The 19720-nt window shown below is 35.1% G+C and overlaps 2 protein-coding genes and 1 long non-coding RNA gene across 6 annotated transcripts; 1 reads left to right on the top strand and 2 right to left on the bottom strand.

Annotated features, from left to right (window-relative positions):
- Positions 1–5343: 5343 nt before the first annotated feature.
- On the bottom strand, positions 5344–8215 carry LOC310736916 (troponin I, slow skeletal muscle-like). 2 transcript variants are annotated; one of them, XM_083560916.1, is made up of 6 exons: positions 8071–8107; positions 7777–7827; positions 7312–7443; positions 7126–7215; positions 6041–6214; positions 5344–5933 (listed from the first exon to the last, which is right to left on the bottom strand). In XM_083560916.1, the coding sequence occupies exons 3-6, from the start codon at positions 7414–7416 to the stop codon at positions 5847–5849; spliced, it is 456 nt and encodes a 151-aa protein (XP_083417042.1). In that variant the 5' UTR covers positions 7417–7443; positions 7777–7827; positions 8071–8107; the 3' UTR covers positions 5344–5846. The 2 variants fall into 2 exon arrangements, with proteins under 2 accessions (XP_083417042.1, XP_083417041.1); XM_083560915.1 differs by lacking the exon at positions 7777–7827 and having other exon boundaries at positions 8071–8215.
- An 81-nt stretch (positions 8216–8296) lies between these two features.
- LOC310736919 lies at positions 8297–10609 on the bottom strand. The gene is made up of 2 exons (XR_014536705.1): positions 10374–10609; positions 8297–8453 (listed from the first exon to the last, which is right to left on the bottom strand). It is a non-coding gene; the product is annotated as an uncharacterized lncRNA (long non-coding RNA).
- Positions 10610–12307: 1698 nt separating this feature from the next.
- Positions 12308–19019, top strand: LOC310736319 (interleukin-17 receptor A). 3 transcript variants are annotated; one of them, XM_083559752.1, is made up of 11 exons: positions 12308–12502; positions 12604–12628; positions 13827–13973; positions 14101–14213; positions 14350–14470; positions 15590–15637; positions 15732–15892; positions 16008–16082; positions 16167–16236; positions 16377–16499; positions 16842–19019. In XM_083559752.1, exons 1-11 carry the CDS (start codon positions 12410–12412, stop codon positions 17726–17728), a joined length of 1863 nt encoding a protein of 620 aa, XP_083415878.1. In that variant the 5' UTR covers positions 12308–12409; the 3' UTR covers positions 17729–19019. The 3 variants fall into 3 exon arrangements, with proteins under 3 accessions (XP_083415878.1, XP_083415880.1, XP_083415879.1); XM_083559754.1 differs by having other exon boundaries at positions 12385–12502; positions 12604–13309; XM_083559753.1 differs by having other exon boundaries at positions 12427–12502; positions 12798–13973.
- Positions 19020–19720: the final 701 nt, after the last annotated feature.

Below are 19720 nucleotides of genomic sequence, written 5' to 3'. Positions count from 1 at the left end.
GTTTTTAATTCAGTAATTCAAACTAAACAATAACTTGCAGAGTAGCTTATTGGAAGATGTACAGGTAGTCGTCGACTTACGACCACGATTGGGACTGACAGACCGTCGTAACACGATTTGGTCGTAAGTAGAGTAGGCTGAATGTACAGTACTGTGAAATGATGTCGGAAGCTGGTACGCACTGTCGTACGCCGCGGCTAGCGATTGTGGTCGTAATAGGTTGTATGTCGACGACTACCTGTATATAGTGTAAAAAAATAAAGAGTATAAGTCTAGATTTGATGTATTTGAAGCTATGGCAGGAGTCATATTGAGATTACATTCAATATTTCTCAGGTCAATTAGGCTAATTATTCAGAATTAAATGTATGTGACCATTTCTAAGCTCATGCACAAGCAGCTCATCGGGGATCTCAGCACAGTAAATCACCAGTTTTATTTTGACTTTTGGAAGCAGGTAGATGCATTTTGTTATTGTAATGTGAACTCTCTGTGTGGACCTTGTCCAGGACAGAGGTGTCAAGAATTATCGCTGGCCCCTTTGCCGCTGGCTTATTTTTAGTCCTAATGTCTGCTGATAACATTTGAACAAATGCAACAAGTCCCCTGACTTAAAATGGCTTTGTGTTGTTATCTCATCAAACTGGCAAACTGGGAGCAGGTCCTAGCAGAGGTTCTGCCCTAAGGACACTGGTTTCAATGTCAAATAATACAATGTTTGTATGCTGCACTAGTCTGAATCTGACCATGTGAGTCTAAAGAAGTTTGGGGTATCAAATTATTCTGGTATAAGGTTTCAAACACTAAGATAGACACAGTATGTTTGAATCAGTTACGAAACTAAATATTCTTTTGTTCATGTGAATCATTTATCATTTATCACAATTTTTATTTTGGACTGACTGAATTAATTCTGTCCTCTTGAACTACACCAGGATGTCATCAAAGTTTCATGAAAAAAGAAAATGTTTCAGATTAAAAATATTTTACTACAATACATGATTGATGAGGTCACTTAAGGCTGAATTCCACTCTGAAACACATTACATATAGTACATTCTGAATATATTCAGGCCCCATCTAATTTATAATGTCTCAGCATTCTGATAAATGCTTTAAAGCATTTTAATATATCATTGTACACTCTATATCCCATAATCACACAGCAAAAACATGACTTCTTATGACTTTCTATACATTTAAAATGCTTGAATTTAAAATAACTGATGTAGCTCAGGTAAATCCTATTTCTCTGCATAATCTTGAAGTTGTTTCAGCACTTTGATTGGTGTCCAGTTGAACCATATTCCATTGACTGATTACGTTTTGGAAAGACACATCTTTTTATATAGGTCTACCAGATAAAAAATGCATATCAGAGCAAAAACCAAGAAACGAGAACAAATGAACAGGCTACAGAGCTAGGATAGGATAGTGTCTATACACAGATCTGGGGGAGATTACAAAAAAAAATTGATGGTTCCCAAAAGAACAGTCACTGCTAAGATTTGTTTTTAAAAAAAAGAGGTTTGGAACAAAAAGGACTCTTCCTAGAGATGAGCAATCAGAGACAAGTGCCTTCTTAAAAAGTGACTAAGAACTCAAATGTCATTCTGATTTAGCTCCAGAGATCATGTAAGGACATGTGAGAAACTTGTAGGTCAACCATCACTGCAACACTCCACCGATCAGGGCTTTACCTCAGAGTGACCAGAGAGTGACCACTGACCAGACAGAAGCCTCTCCTGTGCATGATGATGTGCATGAAACATATGTTTATATTAAAGTATTTGTAATGTTCGTTTTGATTCGGAGGCTATTTTGTTAGTTTGTATTGTGTTTTTGTTTCCTTTATGTGAAAAGCTAGCTCTTAAAAAAATCAGTTAGCTCTTAAAAAAACAAAAGCATGAACTTCTTTCTCACTCACCATTTTTTCAAAAGTGTTCAGTGTATTTTTTTTGGAGAAAAGCAAATGCTGGACTCAAAGTTCCAGAATGCAGTTATACATTGCAGTACGCTGCATGCCACGTCTATTCATTTTTTCTTTGTGTTGAAAGATTTTATGGGACAACTCTGCGATCTGAGGTAAACAAAATATAAGTATGTTAATCACATCAATAATATCCCAGTAAAGAACCAGAAAACTGCAAATGTGTGATTGAACTTGTGGTGCATATATTGCCAACTTTGACTTTCATCTATTTTGTAAAATTTTTGGTTGTGATCACTGCATAGTTCCTAAGGATGAATCGCACAGAAAAACATTATTGTGCTGAGCTTAGACAGTGGATACAATTTTAGAAAAAGAAAAAATATAAACTGAGTGATAGTGTGATATGCCAACAAAGGCAATTTTTTCAAAAAGTTACTCATATTATTCCTTTAATTTTTTAACTTTACCATGGATTAAAATAATTTTTTTTTATAGATTGCATGTCATACTTTTCGACTTATAATTACTGTTCTGGAAAATCTGTACAAAGAAATTCATTTCTGTTATAACTTACATTGGGGAACATATAAACATTGATATAAATCATCGATACATACATTGATAAAAATATGAATCCTTTACCAAATGCTCTTTAAACTTTTTTATATTATATCCCAATACACATCATTCATGTTACCAAGAAACCAAAACCAAAGTGTACTCTGTCCTGAAGACTTTCTAATGCCGGAAAAAAAACTACTGAATATTACAAAGCACTGGAGAAATGAATGTTCCCCATGTAGTCTGGCAAAAATAATCATATTTTAAAATCAGTAAGAATTTATGGTCAGGTTTGCTTAAAATTGGCTTTTTAAATATTAGCACAAATACAGGAAACTGTCATCAAACCCAAACTGAAGCTCCTGAAAAAACAAGCTAAATAATTCCAGAAGAGGAATTCTCTTATGCAGGGCTCTTTTATTTAGTTTTGTTTTTCATCCTTCTCAAACAATAAACTTATCCTTTCCAGTATTTTAGTTTTAGAAAAAGGTTTGAACTTGAATTGTTGTTATAATTGCACATTGCCAATGCAGCTTATTTTTTTGTTCCTGTTGTGTACACCAGTGAGAAAATACTGTGCATTTCTGCAATCTCTGCCAAAATTTTGGGTTTCTGTTTCTGCAAATAAGGGGGTACAATAGCAATGTCAGAGCATTTACAGATTCTTACTAGTAACATATACCAACACCATAAACTCCTGGTTTATTATTTAATTATTATTCAGTAACTACAATAAAAAAGTTTGTACTATAGTTTGTAACTATAGTGCAATTGGTAGAAAAATTTAATAAAATAAATAAATTTTTAATAGTGGACTTAATGTTAAACTACTATGAAACAAACAAACCTATTGAGTTACATTAAATGGCACTCTCCTGACCTTCTCTCGTTATAGAAATCTATTATTGAAAATATGCAGCACAATTTTGCTGACTCACCAATCTTGAACTGTGGATTATTGAGAAAGTTAGAAAGAAAAACTTGAAGTTCTGTGCATAAGATGTTGGATTTCTGATCAGGAGGTTATGGTGGTGGCATTTGAAACCATAACCTCCTGATCAGAAATCCAAAATCTTATCCACTGCTGGACCCTTGAGCAAGGCCCTTAACCCTTGATTGCTTAATAACTGTAAGTAACTTTATATAAGGGTGTCCGCCAAATGCTGTAAATGTAAGACATTGCACCTACCTCTTAGAAAAAACTATATATATATATATATATATATATATATATATATATATATATATATATATATATATATATATATATATATATATATATATATATATATATATACAGTACAGACCAAAAGTTTGGACACACCTTCTCATTCAAAGAGTTTTCTTTATTTTCATGACTATGAAAATTGTAGAGTCACACTAAAGGCATCAAGGCTATTTGACCAAGAAGGAGAGTGATGGGGTGCTGCGCCAGATGACCTGGCCTCCACAGTCACCAGACCTGAACCCAATCGAGATGGTTTAGGGGTGAGCTGGACCGCAGAGTGAAGGCAAAAGGGCCAACAAGTGCCAAGCATCTCTCGGGGAACTCCTTTAAGACTGTTGGAAGACCATTTCAGGTGACTACCTCTTGAAGCTCATCAAGAGAATGTCAAGAGTGTGCAAAGCAGTAATCAAAGCAGAAGGTGGCTACTTTGAAGAACCTAGAATATGACATTTTTCAGTTGTTTCACACTTTTTTTGTTATGTATATAATTCAAAATATAAATTGTGTTAATTCATAGTTTTGATGCCTTTAGTGTGAATCTACAATTTTCATAGTCATAAAAATAAAGAAAACTCTTTGAATGAGAAGGTGTGTCCAAACTTTTGGTCTGTACTGTATATATATATATATATATATATATATATATATATATATATATATATATATATATATATATATATATATATATATATATATATATGATTTCTTGTGTAACTATTTTATGGAAATCTTTTTCAATAGTATTTCCAGGTTGTAATTTTTAAAGGACAGAAGATAAATAAGCAACAAAACAAAAAAGACAAGAAAACCGACATTAAAATGACTCTTTGTTACTTAAAGTTGATGTAAATTTATATAACAACTGGGAAAAACTTGACAGACATTAGAGGTGTATAGGTATAGCCAAATTACCTGAGAAAAATCTAACCTCAAAGATTAGATTCCACTGGTTAGGAGTTAAAGTCTCTTCATTATAATGTCAAAAGTCAATACATTTTAATACATTTAGGAAAACATATCTTCGAAAGCCCAAAAGACTGAGGAGTGTGTAGTAATGAAACAATGCAACAATGACATTTGTAGTTTCAATGGCCTCTTATGAGTGGAGCATTAAAATAGACTATATCCCTTGTAGCTTCTTTTACTTATCATACCACTGCACAACCTAGGTCAGTTTCCCATTGTTTGACCCTATAAAGGGAGAAGTCTGCCAGAATGATCTGACCATGCCAAACCACGTTTAAGGGAGTAGAATATGAAAAAATTATTTAAAAAATTTAGAAGTTGCATCATAGCCAAACAATATGTGAGAAGTTAAAACCTTTGTTATATTTTATCAGCTACACTCTAAAAGCAACATTTTTATAAAGCATTGAATTGCCACAATGAAATTATTCCTTCACAGCAATCCTAGCGATGTTAAAAAAACAGGTCGAGCAGGGTCAGCCATGATATAGTGCCCCTGGAGCACAGTGGGTTAAGGTCAATACGGGGCTTGAACCACCAACTACACGATCAGTAACCCAGTGCCGTTATCACTGAGCTACCACTTATCAGAACAATGGCAGATATTGCAATCAAAGCACTGGAACAAAAGGTAAAGAAAACTTCATACACCTAGTTCATTAATACATTGCATTTAATTTTGGAATGCTATTACACTGATTTCCAAGTGACTGGAAATGTTTGCTGTATCCGGCATCTTACAAAACAACACTACACCACAAAAGTCATGTACATTTCAGCCATCTCTTTTCTACCAGATTCATTTTCCCTATTGATCAGTTCTAAGAAGTAAATGTATATGAGATCAATTTATGCTGACACAAAAACAGCCAGGTCGGATCAAGTTTCAACATGCTCTGAGACACAACACAACTTTGAGCAATGATAAATACATGGAACGTTGCAGATCATAGATCTTTTTTTACAAGCTTATTTTTTTGATTTACTTCATTTTCCACAATGATGTCTTCGTCTCTTGGGGCAGCTTGTTTTGAGGATGCCATGTATGTATGATTTAGCGCTTAATGTCGCTTAACTATGAAACAATATTACACAACATAAAAGATTCAGCCCATCTGACATGTTTACAGCTGACTCTCTTCTGCATTTATAAATTGTTCATTGACCAGCATCAAATATCTTCTTCCTGCCCTCCATACCAGACATGGCCTCTACGTTTTTACGCCAGTCAGTCACCTCTTCTTTCTGTGGGAAATAAACTCATAATAAAAAAGTGCTCACTTATATATATATATATATATACATAGATACTGACTTATCAATAAATCAGATCTCCTGGTGTGGCATCTTACCTTCTCCTCCTCTTTCTTAAATGTCTTCAGGTTAGCTTTAAAGTCTGCCTTCGATGACATTTTGGATTCGGTCAGAGCACCCAGCATTGCGTCGGCCGATTTCTTCACCCTCTTCAGTTTGGTTCTGTTCATGGTACCCTTGATTTCGCTGATCTTCTGTGTCAGTGTTTGGATCTACAGCAAAACAGCATTTGTGTTATTCTTGTTTTACTCTTAAGATAACACCATTACAATTCACACCAGATATTTAATTATTAAGGAATTACTATTAATTATTTATGGTTTACAGCAACTGTAATAGGAACAGTTCTGATTTACCAGATTGAATGTAGGACCCTGGGATTTCAAAAGGTTAAACAATGCTAATGTTTAACCCTAAGGATGTTAATGACTGATGGTGAGTTAGAACAAACTGAAGGGCCACTTATAATATGAGCAATTTAAGAGAATTCCATCATCGCACTAAATCCCAACTAGTCTATTGTCTAATAAACATATATACATCTGTAATCACTAGCCTCAGTAGTATCAGAACTCAGACACATTGACGCAAAGTGATGGGAGACTAAAATCTATTATCGGCCACCAAACACATTTGAAGGCAGATGAGCTGCTCAAAGCATGATTTTCAAGTCTACATTACCTTACTAGGTTCACACTGTGTTTTCACCAAATGTAACAAACGTCAACAGAAAAGCTGTTTGTTTAAATAATAAATAGATTTAACCGTACAGTTCTGCCTTTTCAGGGTCACATGTGTTTTAATAGGACTGGTGTGTGAAAAATGTCAGCACCAAACGAAGAACAAAATTAGGATAGAGAGTTTTTCAATCTAATTTACCAGCTGACACGAGTGTGACTGATGATTCTACAGACTAAACAACATTATAGTTTGAGCTAGAAAAAAATTAACCCCAGTTTTATTTCTTTATAACAATCTGAGTATATTTTTTATATATCCACATTAAAACATTCTTAAAGGCAAATTATCTGGTGTAAATGCTAAATTTTTTAACTTATATTGATTTCTTTTATTTTTGAAAGACTACAGAGGATTGAACCTTTTGGCAAATTTTTATCAATACCTCAGTTTCATTTTTGGCCACTTTAATTTCAAGGTCGTATCGCGCGTCATCAACGGTGTCGATCTTGCGGTGGAGATCTTTGCAAAGCTCCTGTAAAGAAATGATTGAAAAATGATTAACTGGCAGGGTTTTAGAAAGCTCTATCTCATACTCTAATGGCAGTAGTGTAAGACATTGTGTCTATACCTGCAGCTCGTGAACAGACAGTCCAGAGAGTTTGAGTGGAGGGACTCTCTCATTCAGAACACTCTCTCTCTCATGCTTGTTCTGCTCTTTCTCATCTATAAGCATAGATGCTGCCTTCTTCAGCAGCTTGCCCTGTTATGGATGAATTTAGACGGAAAAACTGTGGCGCTTAACTTGACACAGTGTAATTACTTGATATACACCACAGGACAATTGAATTTACAATATAACAGCAGCTCTGACAGTAGTGCCATCTAATAATGAAAATATTAAAATAATATAATAATTTCATTCTTTTATGTTATTGTCTCTATAGTAACAGTTAATTCAAAAGGAATTATATGAGAGTGAATAGAAAATTATTCTTATTATCATGAAACTTGCTTTAAAGAGATGTTTTTATTTAGTTTTTACTAAATGAGTCTTCAATGTCAGTGTGTTGTAACAGTCTGTAAGCTTCCCAACCTGACAAACAGTTTTTTCTTGGTTTTATCTTCTAGAGTGTAAAGAGAGGGGCTGGTGAAGGAACAAATGTTTATAGCTGTTATAAAATAAGTGATAACAGAAACTAATTTGTTTTGTGGACATTTAATCAAATAACATTAAATTTAACTATAAATCTTTCAAAAACTATTATTTTTAATTACTGAACCCACCCAGCTGTAATTTATAAAAAAAAAAAAAAAAAAAAAAAAAAAAAGCATGCATACCCTGTTATGTGTTATTCTCTACAAGAAATACAGTAAGAATAGGGCTCACTTTTAATTGAAACCGCCGCGTGGCTGAGATTTTGTTCTTTTTCTGAAAATAAAACAAAACACAAAAAAAAACCCATTATTGATTAAACAAAACGTGAATACATTTAATTCATTAACCTCTGAAATTCCCAACATATTGCTCAGTTTTAATATCCTAAAGCATGATATTTCTTTACTATGAATTATTAAAGGAACTACATTTAAACTAATGCATAAATGTAACTTACCGGTCTGTATTTTTGTGAGGGTTGGGGGGGGGGGGGATATAGAGCAAATATTGATTAATTTAATTAATAACATTTATTTGATTAATAATCATTATTTCTATCATGTACTTAGCAACAGGATGTCAAGTTACCCTTCAGACATAGTTCTCTTTGTGTCCTTTAAGAAAAGAAAGTACAGTGTTACTGATGCCAAGTAACTGCAATTAAAACAAAGAAATTAGTCTAGATTTAGGAGCAATTATGTCCAACTTGTTTGGTAATCATTAAAGAAAAAATTGCTTAATATCAGTACCGTTTACAAAATGGCATAAAGCAAGTCACGTTTTTAGAAAGACCTGAGAACAGCTTTATTTTTGACCAGATATAGATCTGCACATGTTCTCTGTTCTGTTCTGTTGAGTATATTCGCTCGTGTTATATTGTGAATGCTTAATTGAAGGCCAGGAGGTGCTATAAGTGTTCCTGTCTGGCTGTATTCAACATTGCTTCCATTCCTTTCTCTCTGCCAGAAATGATAGCAGCTGCAACCATGAAGGCACCAAGGCATAACATCATGGCAATCAGGATTGAAATCTTAATATAGGCAACCACACGCCAGAAGTCTGTCTTTCTTTTGTCCTTGCAACCCAAGAAGGCTATTATTTAAAATAATCCCACACAAATATCGCTTAAATTGAGTGAGGTCCCATGTTTTCTTAAGAAATTGTACCCATGTCATTAGTCCCTGAGTAACAGGATTACACCAGCACATAAAATCAGAGCTAATAGAGGAGCAGATACAAAGGGCTGGATGTGACATCTCAAGGTCTTCAGTTTCTTTCAGACAAACAGTAGCAGCAGTGGCTATGAGGTCAGACATTCAGGCTGAACAATGTTACCTGTTGAAACACCATTTTAGTGTATATTTAAGGGTGTATTCCTTTATTAGGAGAATATAGAAAATAACCGAAATGTTTAAGATCAGGTTTGGATATGACACACAGGTCCCTGAAAGTGTGGAGAAACAGGAAGTGCAGCCGAATACATATTAAGTTTAAAGTATTTCGTTGTGCGTCAATGGCCTTTCAATACACACATATATATATATTTGTGTGTGTGTGTGTGTGTGTGTGTGTGTGTGTGTGTGTGTGTGTGTGTGTGTGTGTGTGTGTGCAAAAAAGTCCCATTTAATGTGTTACTTTTTTGTTAAATGTGAAGAAAGTTGTGCTTATGTGTATTGGGGTTGCAAACAAAAGCAGTTTTTTTATATATATATATATATTTTATATATATATATAAAAAAAAAAAAATTCTAATCCTGTGTGTGTTTTACTTCAAATATTATTTAATTTGCTTTATTAGATTAAAAAAATAAAACAACTGCTGTGTACCACATTCACATGTTTTAACATATGTATCTTTGCATCTAAATATCTACAGTATTTACAGTTTAGTCCTCAGATCTCTCAATTCCATTTCTCGTTTCAACAATTTGCACATTTACAAACAGAAGACATTTACTACATGATTTCATGCACACAAAGATTCTTGCCCCCTCTTGTGTTTCTAATGCCATTTGGGTTTAGCTACATTCCTACACTCACATGCTAAGTAAAACCTGAAAAAATTTGATTTTAAAATTATCCTCAGCAAACTGTTTAATGCTTATACATTATACTTTTTATAATCATTGTACAATTCTTTTAATTATACTTACACTCTTAGAAATAAACACACTGTACTTTTCCCTTACACTGGTGTGGTTCCAGGTTTCTTTTTTTTCTGCAATTTCTTCCTTTAATTAGTTTTTATAGTAAAATATTTAGAGTAAACCTTTCAGTGGCTCTTAAGGTAAAATGATGTATACCTATATACTTAGATACATACTGGCACCTCCTCAGCAACAAGGAATAATCCAATTTAGTATTTTAATTTCTGAGAGTGTAAGAGTTTAAAATGAATAATATTATATTTGCAACCCAAAGTTCTTGAGTTTGTTTTAAGTACACTAACTGAATCACAATCAATCCAGGCAGCTGATAATCTTTGACACCATCTCACATCAAACCTTATTAGACAAGTCATGACACAATCTTACCTTCACCTGAGAAAGAGGAAGAGTGATCTGTGCACCAAGACCTAAGAAGAGAAGGCATTTTATGATTTTTGGATGAGCGATTTATGGTTCGAATGCTCTCTTGTGAATGGCTAACCAAAATAGAGCTGTTGAATTATTCCTGTTACGCATCTGTGCGCCTTTCATGTGTACATTAGCATGGGGGGGGGGGGGGCATGTCCTTCATCTCTGACTTCATGACTCCACCATTTAGTGTGGTATTCATATAGGGCTTTAAAATGGATTCTCACACACACCCGCACACACACACTCACACTGCACACACACACGCACACACACACACACACACACACACACACACACACACACACACACACACACACACACAAACAGGCACATCTTTGGAATTTTCAGAATCCACATAAGTCTAGGTTGCAAATCATCATAAATATTTAAAACCCAGTGAGCACAGCCATCCATACATTCCCTGTTCAACATTCTGTAAACGTTCAAGCAGACAAAATCATATCACATAATATTGTTATTAAAACATGTCAATCAAATCTATGTTGACATTTAGTGGTCCTTGTCACCAATGTTTTCCAATTGAATGACCTCCTAGATATTAAGAGGTGTCAGTAATGGCTAGTCATGCCTTGGAAGACCATAAATGCAGAATGTGTTCAGCTGGTATGTGCTCTGAATAGCTGTAGATATGATGTGGGTGGGGCAAGATAGAACTCAAGAGCCCTTACCTGCTCACTTGTGGACTGTAACATGGTTTGAGGACACATCTGGTCATAAATAAATAAATAAATAAATAAATAAATAAATAAATAAATAAATAAATAGAGTCATAAATAAATGTTTGTGTAATCAGAAAGTACATATTTATTAACTTTTTCCACATTTTGGTATGCTACAGCCTTATTCCAAAAATGGATTAAATTCATTATTTCATATAAAATCATTATTGCATTTTTTTTTTTTTTTTTTTTTTTTTACCCCTGTAGCCCTTTCTGATTTAAGATACAGAAAGTACTATATTTTTTGTTCACACACAGACCTATAGTCTATCAAACACATGTTGAATAATGTTGAATAATCTACATACACTGTTTACACTACCTCTATCTTTTCATCATGTAATTCATATTATTTTTAATTTTGACCGTTTTTTTTTTTGCAATACATTCCATTAAAATCATTGCTCCAAGTTCAGATTAAAGCCTTCAACCCCTCAACGAACAGAACATTTCCTTAAAACTATGTGGCCACTTCTATTGTTAAAAGCTCTATGAAAATGAATAGAATTCAAGTTGTACTAAAATCACAAAGGAGTCTTAGTATGGCATAACACATAGAAGTGTAAAGTAAAGTTATAATTAAAAATTTTAGCAAGAATGAACTGTAAGTAACAATGTGTTGGTGTGTTATGATTATGAGTCATGCTGTGGTTATCTGTAGCTGTCTGACAGACAGGAAGTGGAATCAGTAATAATCTCTGGTAAGCATTCATGTGAGCATTAGTGTGGGCGACAGGCTATGGCAAAAGGGCTTGAATATTTGAGAACTGAATCCATTATGTATTCTGATGTTGTGTGTCCTGAACCTGACTGTAAAGACACTGAATGAAGAAAAATCAGAAATGTATTTATTGCTTTATTGCTGATATGTTACTGCCCTCTAGTGGGTATTTCAATGAATATTTGATACCATATTACCAAATATGACAAAGTATATATTTTAGTTATTATATTTTAAGTCTTTGTATATATACTTTATTATCTACATGTGTTGCTTATTTAATCGTGTGTTACATTATGTCATGATTCTACAACCTTTGTCAAAGAAATTATAATACAAGGTAATGGGAATATTGACATAATACCAAGAAATTGAAAGGTTTCACTGCTGCAGTTATCTGATCGCTTTATTTCCTGTTTACCCTACACACAGCTCTTCACTCTTCAGCCATCACTGCTTTGGGTTGCTTTATTTAGCTTGGACTGCATTCAATCTTGCATTTGAAAAAAAATAATAATAATAAAATAAAGATGATTGTTGCCTTTTTCGTGCTCTCTGGTGTTTTTGGACAGATTTCTCCTCTTGGGTTGATAGAGCATCCTCCTCTGCAGTGTTTTCAAACAGTAAGAACATTTTATTATGAAATACTTTATATAGCTTGACTCTGTAGATTAGTATGAAATCTGAATCTGACTAACCTGTTACTAAATACACTGGTTTTTAGGGCTTATCCTGTATTGTCCAAAAAGGTAAGTAACAATTTTTTATGTGATTTAATAAATGCTTTATGAGCAAAAAGAATGCATTTAGGCAGTGGTGCTAAATTAACAAGAAAAACACACTTGGATACATATATTCATATGTATATAAATATATTTATAACTAATGAACTGAGAAATGTTTGGTTTATATTATTAGATGAATATAAAGATCTAACAGAGAAAATGCTGACGTGGAATACTATAGGCACATTAAGCATGCAGTATACAGTGCATTCGGAAGGTATTAAAACCAAATTTTATGTACAGCTTTTTTCCAAAAAGGATTCAATTCATTATTTTCTTTATAATTTTACAAAAAATACCCCATAATGACAAAGTGAAAGAAGTGTGTTTAAAATCTTTGTAAATGTATTACAAATAAATAAATAAATGAATAAAAATCACATGTACATAAGTATTTACCATCTTTGCTCAATACTTTGTTGAAGCACCTTCGGCACCAATTACAGCTTCGAGTCTTCTTGAGTATGATGCTACAATGGCACACCTATTTTTGGAAAGTTTCTCCTATTCTTCTTTGCAGAACCTCTCAAGCTCCATCAGGTTGGATGGGGAGCGTCTGTGCACAGCCATTTTCAGATCTATCCAGAAATGTTCAATCAGGTTCAAGTCTGGGCTCTGGCTGAGGTCCAGAGAACTCTGGAGCAGGTTTTCATCAAGGATTTCTTTGTACATTGCTAAATTTATCTTTCCCACAATCCTGACTAGTCTCCCAGTTCCTGCTGCTGAAAAACATCCCCACAGCCTGATGCTGCCACCACCATGCTTCACTGTATTGATTATATTGGCCAGGTGTTGAGTGGTGCCTGGTTTCCTCCAGATATGACGCTTGGCATTCAGGCTAAAGAGTTCAATCTTTGTTTCATCAGACGAGAGAATTTCTTTCGCATATTCTGAGAGTTATGTGCCTTTTACTGAGGAGTAGCTTTCGTCTGGCCACTCTTCTATACAGGCCTGATTATTGAAGAGCTGCAGATATGGTTGTTTTTTTTTTCTTCTGAAAGGTTCTTCACTCTCCACAGAGAAATGCTGGAGCTTTTTCAGAGGGACCATCGAGTTCTTAGTCACCTCGATAATTACGATTATGGTGATACAGGGAATAATTGCAATTAGTACACTGCATTTATTTCTTACATCACCATTATTTTTTCCTTGATGAACTCAGGCAGGCAAAACTGTTCAGATTGGGTAAGGCCAAGATCAGAGGCTCCAAGTCCACATCCCAATGTGTACCTCCATGTGGAATCCAAGGAAGATGAAAGGAAAGAAATGGTTCCTGTGTTGTCTCTCACATTAACACCATTTTCTGATGGTAAGATATAGTTACATGGGACGTGACACTAATAGCAACAGTAAGACATCATTTGATATTAATAAGCAATGCATATATAGTTAGATTTTTATGTCAGTGTTCATTCAGCAACCTTTTTTTTCGACAGCAAGTATATATGCCCTGAAGGGGATAAAAGTGCTTGTGCATGAATTCACCACAAACAACAGTCTGTGTGTTTGTTACATATTCAGGAGCAACTTTTCCAGGATCCTAGAATCAGTAAGACTTTTCAGTCACTTCATATCTGAAGTGTAATCATCCTTTTTCTGCTTAATTAATGGGCTGTACGCTTTTATTACTGAGCTGTATTATGTATTCTAAATCATGTTTTTTTTATTTTGTGTTTTGTTTGTAGCGGTCTTTTGTGCTTGATCAAATAGTCGTGGATCCGGGAATGACGTATCAGGTTTCTGTGTCTAATCTACCAAAGCCAGATGTGGGGGGACATGCAAAATTGCTAAATAAAACAGTTCCAGGTAGTTAACGGTCTGTGATGATTATTGTGACTTTCTGAGTTGTTTGAAACTTTTTATTTTATTCATACATATAAACATGACAATAATCTTAAAGACACACCGACCAGGCAACACTTTATGGCCAACGATCAGGCATAACATTATTACTACCTGCCGAATATTGTATTGTTCCGCATTCTGCCAAAACAGTTCTGACCCATCGAGCATTAACACCAATAACTTCTTCAGCAGTTTGAGCTACTAGAGCTCGTCTGTCGGATCGGACCACACAGGCCAGCCTTCGCTCCCCACATGCACCAGGAACAAGAGCTGCAGTTTTGGAGATGCTCTGAACCAGTCATCTAGACATCACAATTTGGCCCTTGTCTAATGTTCTCACTCAAATCCTTACTCTTACCCATTTTTCCTGATTCAACTTTAGGGACAAAATGTTTACTTGCTGCCCAATATACCCACCCACTAACAGGTGACATGATGAAGAGACAATCAGTATTACTCACTTCACTGGTCATTATGTTAGAATGTCATAATGTTATGCCTGATCGGTGTAAATGCTAATATATTTTTATACACTCAACACTCACACGACAGTATTAGAAACACTTGTACTCCTGGAGATTCATGAAGTTATCCAATTTCTAAAATGTTTTACTGTTTACCACAGTTGTAAAGAGTGATTATTTGAGTGACCCATTTTGTTCTTTTTAGTTTAGTTCAGCTCAAAACATTCAACTCATTCTCTTCTATCATCAAAAATGCTTTTCTATCTGCCTAATTGCTGTTCACTGTTTGTTTTTTTGTACATTTCTGAGAATTGTGTTCATGTGAAAAAACAGCTGAAATATTTAAATCAGCCTTTAGAGCACTTACAGCCATGCCCTAACTATGACATTAAATAGTCAAAGTAACAACAATCCCTCTTTTTCATCATTCTCTTGCTGATTTGAACATTAACTGAAGAGTTAAGTCTCCTGTTTATATGTTCTGCTGCTGCTGCTGCTGCTGCTGCATGGTTGGTTTTTGGATAAATTCATGTTCACGTCTAGGTGTACAAGTGTTCCTAATAAAGTGAATGGGGAATTTATGTCATGTGGTAATTAATATATCTCTTTTGAAAAGGTTGCGAACATTATCGACTCCGAAGGCTCCGTGTGTGCTTGGAAAATGGTGAGATGGGTGTACTCATGGCTCCAGAAATTATCCTATTTATAAGATGATAGATGTTTCTTATGTGCCAACGGAAAATGTGGTGTTATGACAGGCAGCCTCTGGGACCCCAACATGACATGGTCAGTGAGAGATGATGAAGGAAATGGGGTCGCAATTGAACTGATGTTTAATACAGCACAGTTCTCGGACATGTACAAAGTGTATGTTCACTACGATGATTTCCACACCGAGCTGTCGCACACAGTCTCGAAGGTACTGTGTTTTTACTGGCTGCTTCTGTAAATATCATATGCGTAATCTTTTTTTTCATTCCACATAGCGTGCGTTCCTTAGGTTTAAAATGATTCAAAATATTTTGTTTCCAAAGGACAACCGTACTTCAATCAGCGTCAATTTCACTTTGAACCCTCAGCAGTTACAACGCTGTGAGCTCTCATTTGGGGTGAGTTTCAGAATAATTAAATAGGCATATTTAATAGTTTGCTGGTGGTTCTAGTGCTTTCGTTTTTGTTTTTGTTTTTTACAGATCAAACCATATTTTAAACGATGCATGGAACAATGTTCACATCACCAACAAAAGGTTAATATTTGCTCCTGTAAGTATTAAGACAATTGCATTATTGTTGTTTTCATTATTATATTATATTGCAAATATCTTTGCATTATTATAGTTTCCTCTTCACATGGATGCAAGACGATTTCCGGAATCAACAATGTTATATTGTGCTTATTTTAGATTATACCATTCCATCAACCAGGAGATGGCACATGATTTGGACACTTTTTGGCCAAGCAGCACTGTTATTCTGTGCTTTCACAGCTGTTTTGCTGCGTAAAAGAATTGAGACAATACATACAGGTATACATTAAATAAGAAAGATCCCTATTTGTGCTATGATTTACATGTGAACTCCCCTAAAATAAAACATAAATCAACTTCTGAACAAACAGATTTTTTAAATGTAACTATATATATATATATATATATATATATATATATATATATATATATATATATATATATATATATATATATATATACACACACACACACACACACACACACGTAGGATTACGTACTTTTTTCAGTGGCTTTTCCATTTTGTTTAGGATGATTGACTATTTCGCAGCACTGATTTCATTTAAATTGAATTTGAAGTTATACTAAGTTGTATCCTTTCTGATCTTTAATCCATGACAGATAGATCCTACTTTTTTCAAAACACGGTGAACAAGGGCAACCCAGAAACCATTCCAGTGCAAGAGCACAGTAAAATCCTGATAATCTACTCTCAGGACCACCCTATGTACACTAAGATTGTCCTGAAGCTGTGTGCTTTCCTCAGAGCTAAATGTGGAACTGAAGTTGCACTCGACCTGCTGGACTTTACATGCCTCAGCACTGTAGGCAGCATCCAGTGGCTGGACATGCAGAAAAAGAGACTCTCCAGTACTTCTGATAAAATACTCATCCTGTGTTCTCCAGGCGTGTGTGCCAAATGGAATGCTATGTGCGGAGGGTGCAGGGTGGTGACCCGGGAGGACGCTTGCTCACCCATGGGGGATATGCTGACCCCAGCTCTTAGCCTTATCATACCAGAATTCGTGTGTGCTCCATCTTTCGGGAAGTACATTGTAGCTTACTTTAATGATGTGTGCAGTGAGAAGGATGTACCCTCTGTGTTTAATGTGGCTGTAAAGTATCAGCTGATGAAGCAATTCGAAGAGCTCTTTTTCAGACTCCTAAACAAGGAGAAGTATGAACCAGGACAGATTAAACACGTCGACAGCCTTGGGGGAGATGACTACCACAGTTGTCCATATGGCAGATCCTTAAGAGACGCCATTGTAACATTTCAGACATACCAGCTAACAAATCCTAACTGGTTTAAAATGGAGCTCATAGACATGCATGAGGAAGTCAAAGAGAATGACCTTGAGCAAAAGGACAATACAGATATCAGTCGATATTGCAACCTTCAGAATGAACTGCAGATCGAGGAAATCTCAGCTCCTGTATGCACTAACATTGTCATAGGTCAAAAGGCAAAGCAGCTTTTAAGATCTGAAACGGCACTCATAGTCTAAACAACCACTCATGAAATAAAAGGTTATAGATTGATGTATGGATAAATGTGCATAGAGGGGAACTTCTGGAACATGATGTAACAATTAATATAAACAGTTATGGACAGTCAATTCTTAGATGTATTAATCTACCGCTTTAATAAGAACAACTGTGCACATTCATGCAGATTTTTTTCAGCTGTCTAGATTTTGAATCTATGCCCATTATAGCCTCGCATTAAACTACTGTCTGACAGGAGTGCCATTGTATCCCAGCCACCTCATTATTTCATGTGTTATGCATGCTGAGATGCTTTTCTTTTCTTTTTTTTGTGAGAAGATTTTTAGTCTGATAAACCATTAAAACTGAGAAGTAACTGGCTCTCATCTACATAATCAGGGATGGGCAGTATTTATGGTACATGTATTTCAAATATAAAATAGGTTTTTGTAATTTGTATTTGATAGGGATGAAAATGGCTTCATATTTTGTATCATACTACATGATGACATCATTAAAATGCAGCCTTCGATTGGTGCCTCCTCAGTATTTTGCCCAGACTTGTTGAGATCAGAACAGAAAATCGATCCATATGTCATCCATGAGTCAGCAACACCAAGTAACTACATTAGGATACAATTATCAGTCATTTGCAAACTGTTAAACATTTAACTGTTGGTTACATTAAAACTAACCTTCATATGGGAGACCACAGGGAAACGTATGTGAATATTTGATCTGTTAACTGGTTGTATATCTCAGATTTATTGCGTAACTCGGCCAGAGAAAAGCTGTTGCTTTCAAACATTGTTTACTCAAAGTGTAATGGTGAAGAAACAGATTAAATAGGCCAATTAATAGAAGGTTTGCAAAAAGATTTCATGCTCACTTGTAAAATATTTTTCAGTATTTTTAAAATGCAAAAATACAGTAGTTTATTTTGATACCCAGTGTGCCTGCTATATTTTGTAGTTTAATTTTTTGACTTAAAGTTAAGGTATTTTATTTTATAATACATTTTGATGTATCTTTGCTTAACCCTGTACATAATATCCTGACTTGGTCAGTAAGCCAGCTTTAGCCTAATTGGAAAACTCTGGACTTACTTAAGAAATACAGTCTTTCATTAGAGATTACCTACATTAAAAGGCACATGGCTGTACTGCTTATAACTTGAATAGCTGTATTAGGTATTGACTTCTCTAGTGCTATGAATTGGATTGTTTCTATACTTTCATTGTTCTATTAAAGTCATTGAACTGGAAAACATTTAGAATAAAACTGCATTAAAGAATTACAGAGTAATGCTATTTATTTATTTATTTCCCTGTTTATTTATTTCTAATTGAGGGGAGCCATGCAACTTTAATGCAACAGCCCTCACTCAAGCTTGATTTTTGGCCCTTTGTAAGAAAAGTTCAGAAGTCAGTAGTTTCTGAAATTCCCAAACCAATAATTTTAATTAATTCTCCTTGGTCTTCCTCTTTTCCTCCTTCCTGGTGGATCCATCCTCAGCATTCTCCTATCGATATAACCCATGTCTCTCCTCTGCACATGTCCAAACCCTCTGAATCTCACCTCCCTCACTTTGTCTCCAAATCGTCCTACATGTGCTGTTCCTCTAATAAACTCCTTTCTAATACTGTCTATCGCCGTCACTCCCAACGAAAACCTCAACATCTTCAGCTCTGCTACCTCCAGCTCCACCTCCACCTCCTGTCTTTTACTCAATGCCACTGTCTCTAAACCATACAACATCGCCGGTCTCACCACAGTCCTATAAACTTTCCCTTTCACTCTTGCAGATACTCTTCTATCACAAATCACTCCTTTCACTCTTCTCCACCTACTCCAGCCTGCCTGCAGTCTTTACACAAGCCAGTGCACTCTTAGTGCCGGTCCCATGCCCCGGATAAATAGGGAGGGTTGCGTTAGGAAGGGCATCCATCAGATCACGATAATGTGGATGGCTAAGATAAATGAAACAGTTGTTATGGAGAACAGTGATAATT

The sequence above is a fragment of the Silurus aristotelis genome, assembly GCF_946808225.1.
Source record: "Silurus aristotelis genome assembly, chromosome: 14".
Taxonomy (NCBI): Eukaryota; Metazoa; Chordata; class Actinopteri; order Siluriformes; family Siluridae; genus Silurus; species Silurus aristotelis.
This window is presented reverse-complemented; position numbering and strand designations above follow the sequence as displayed.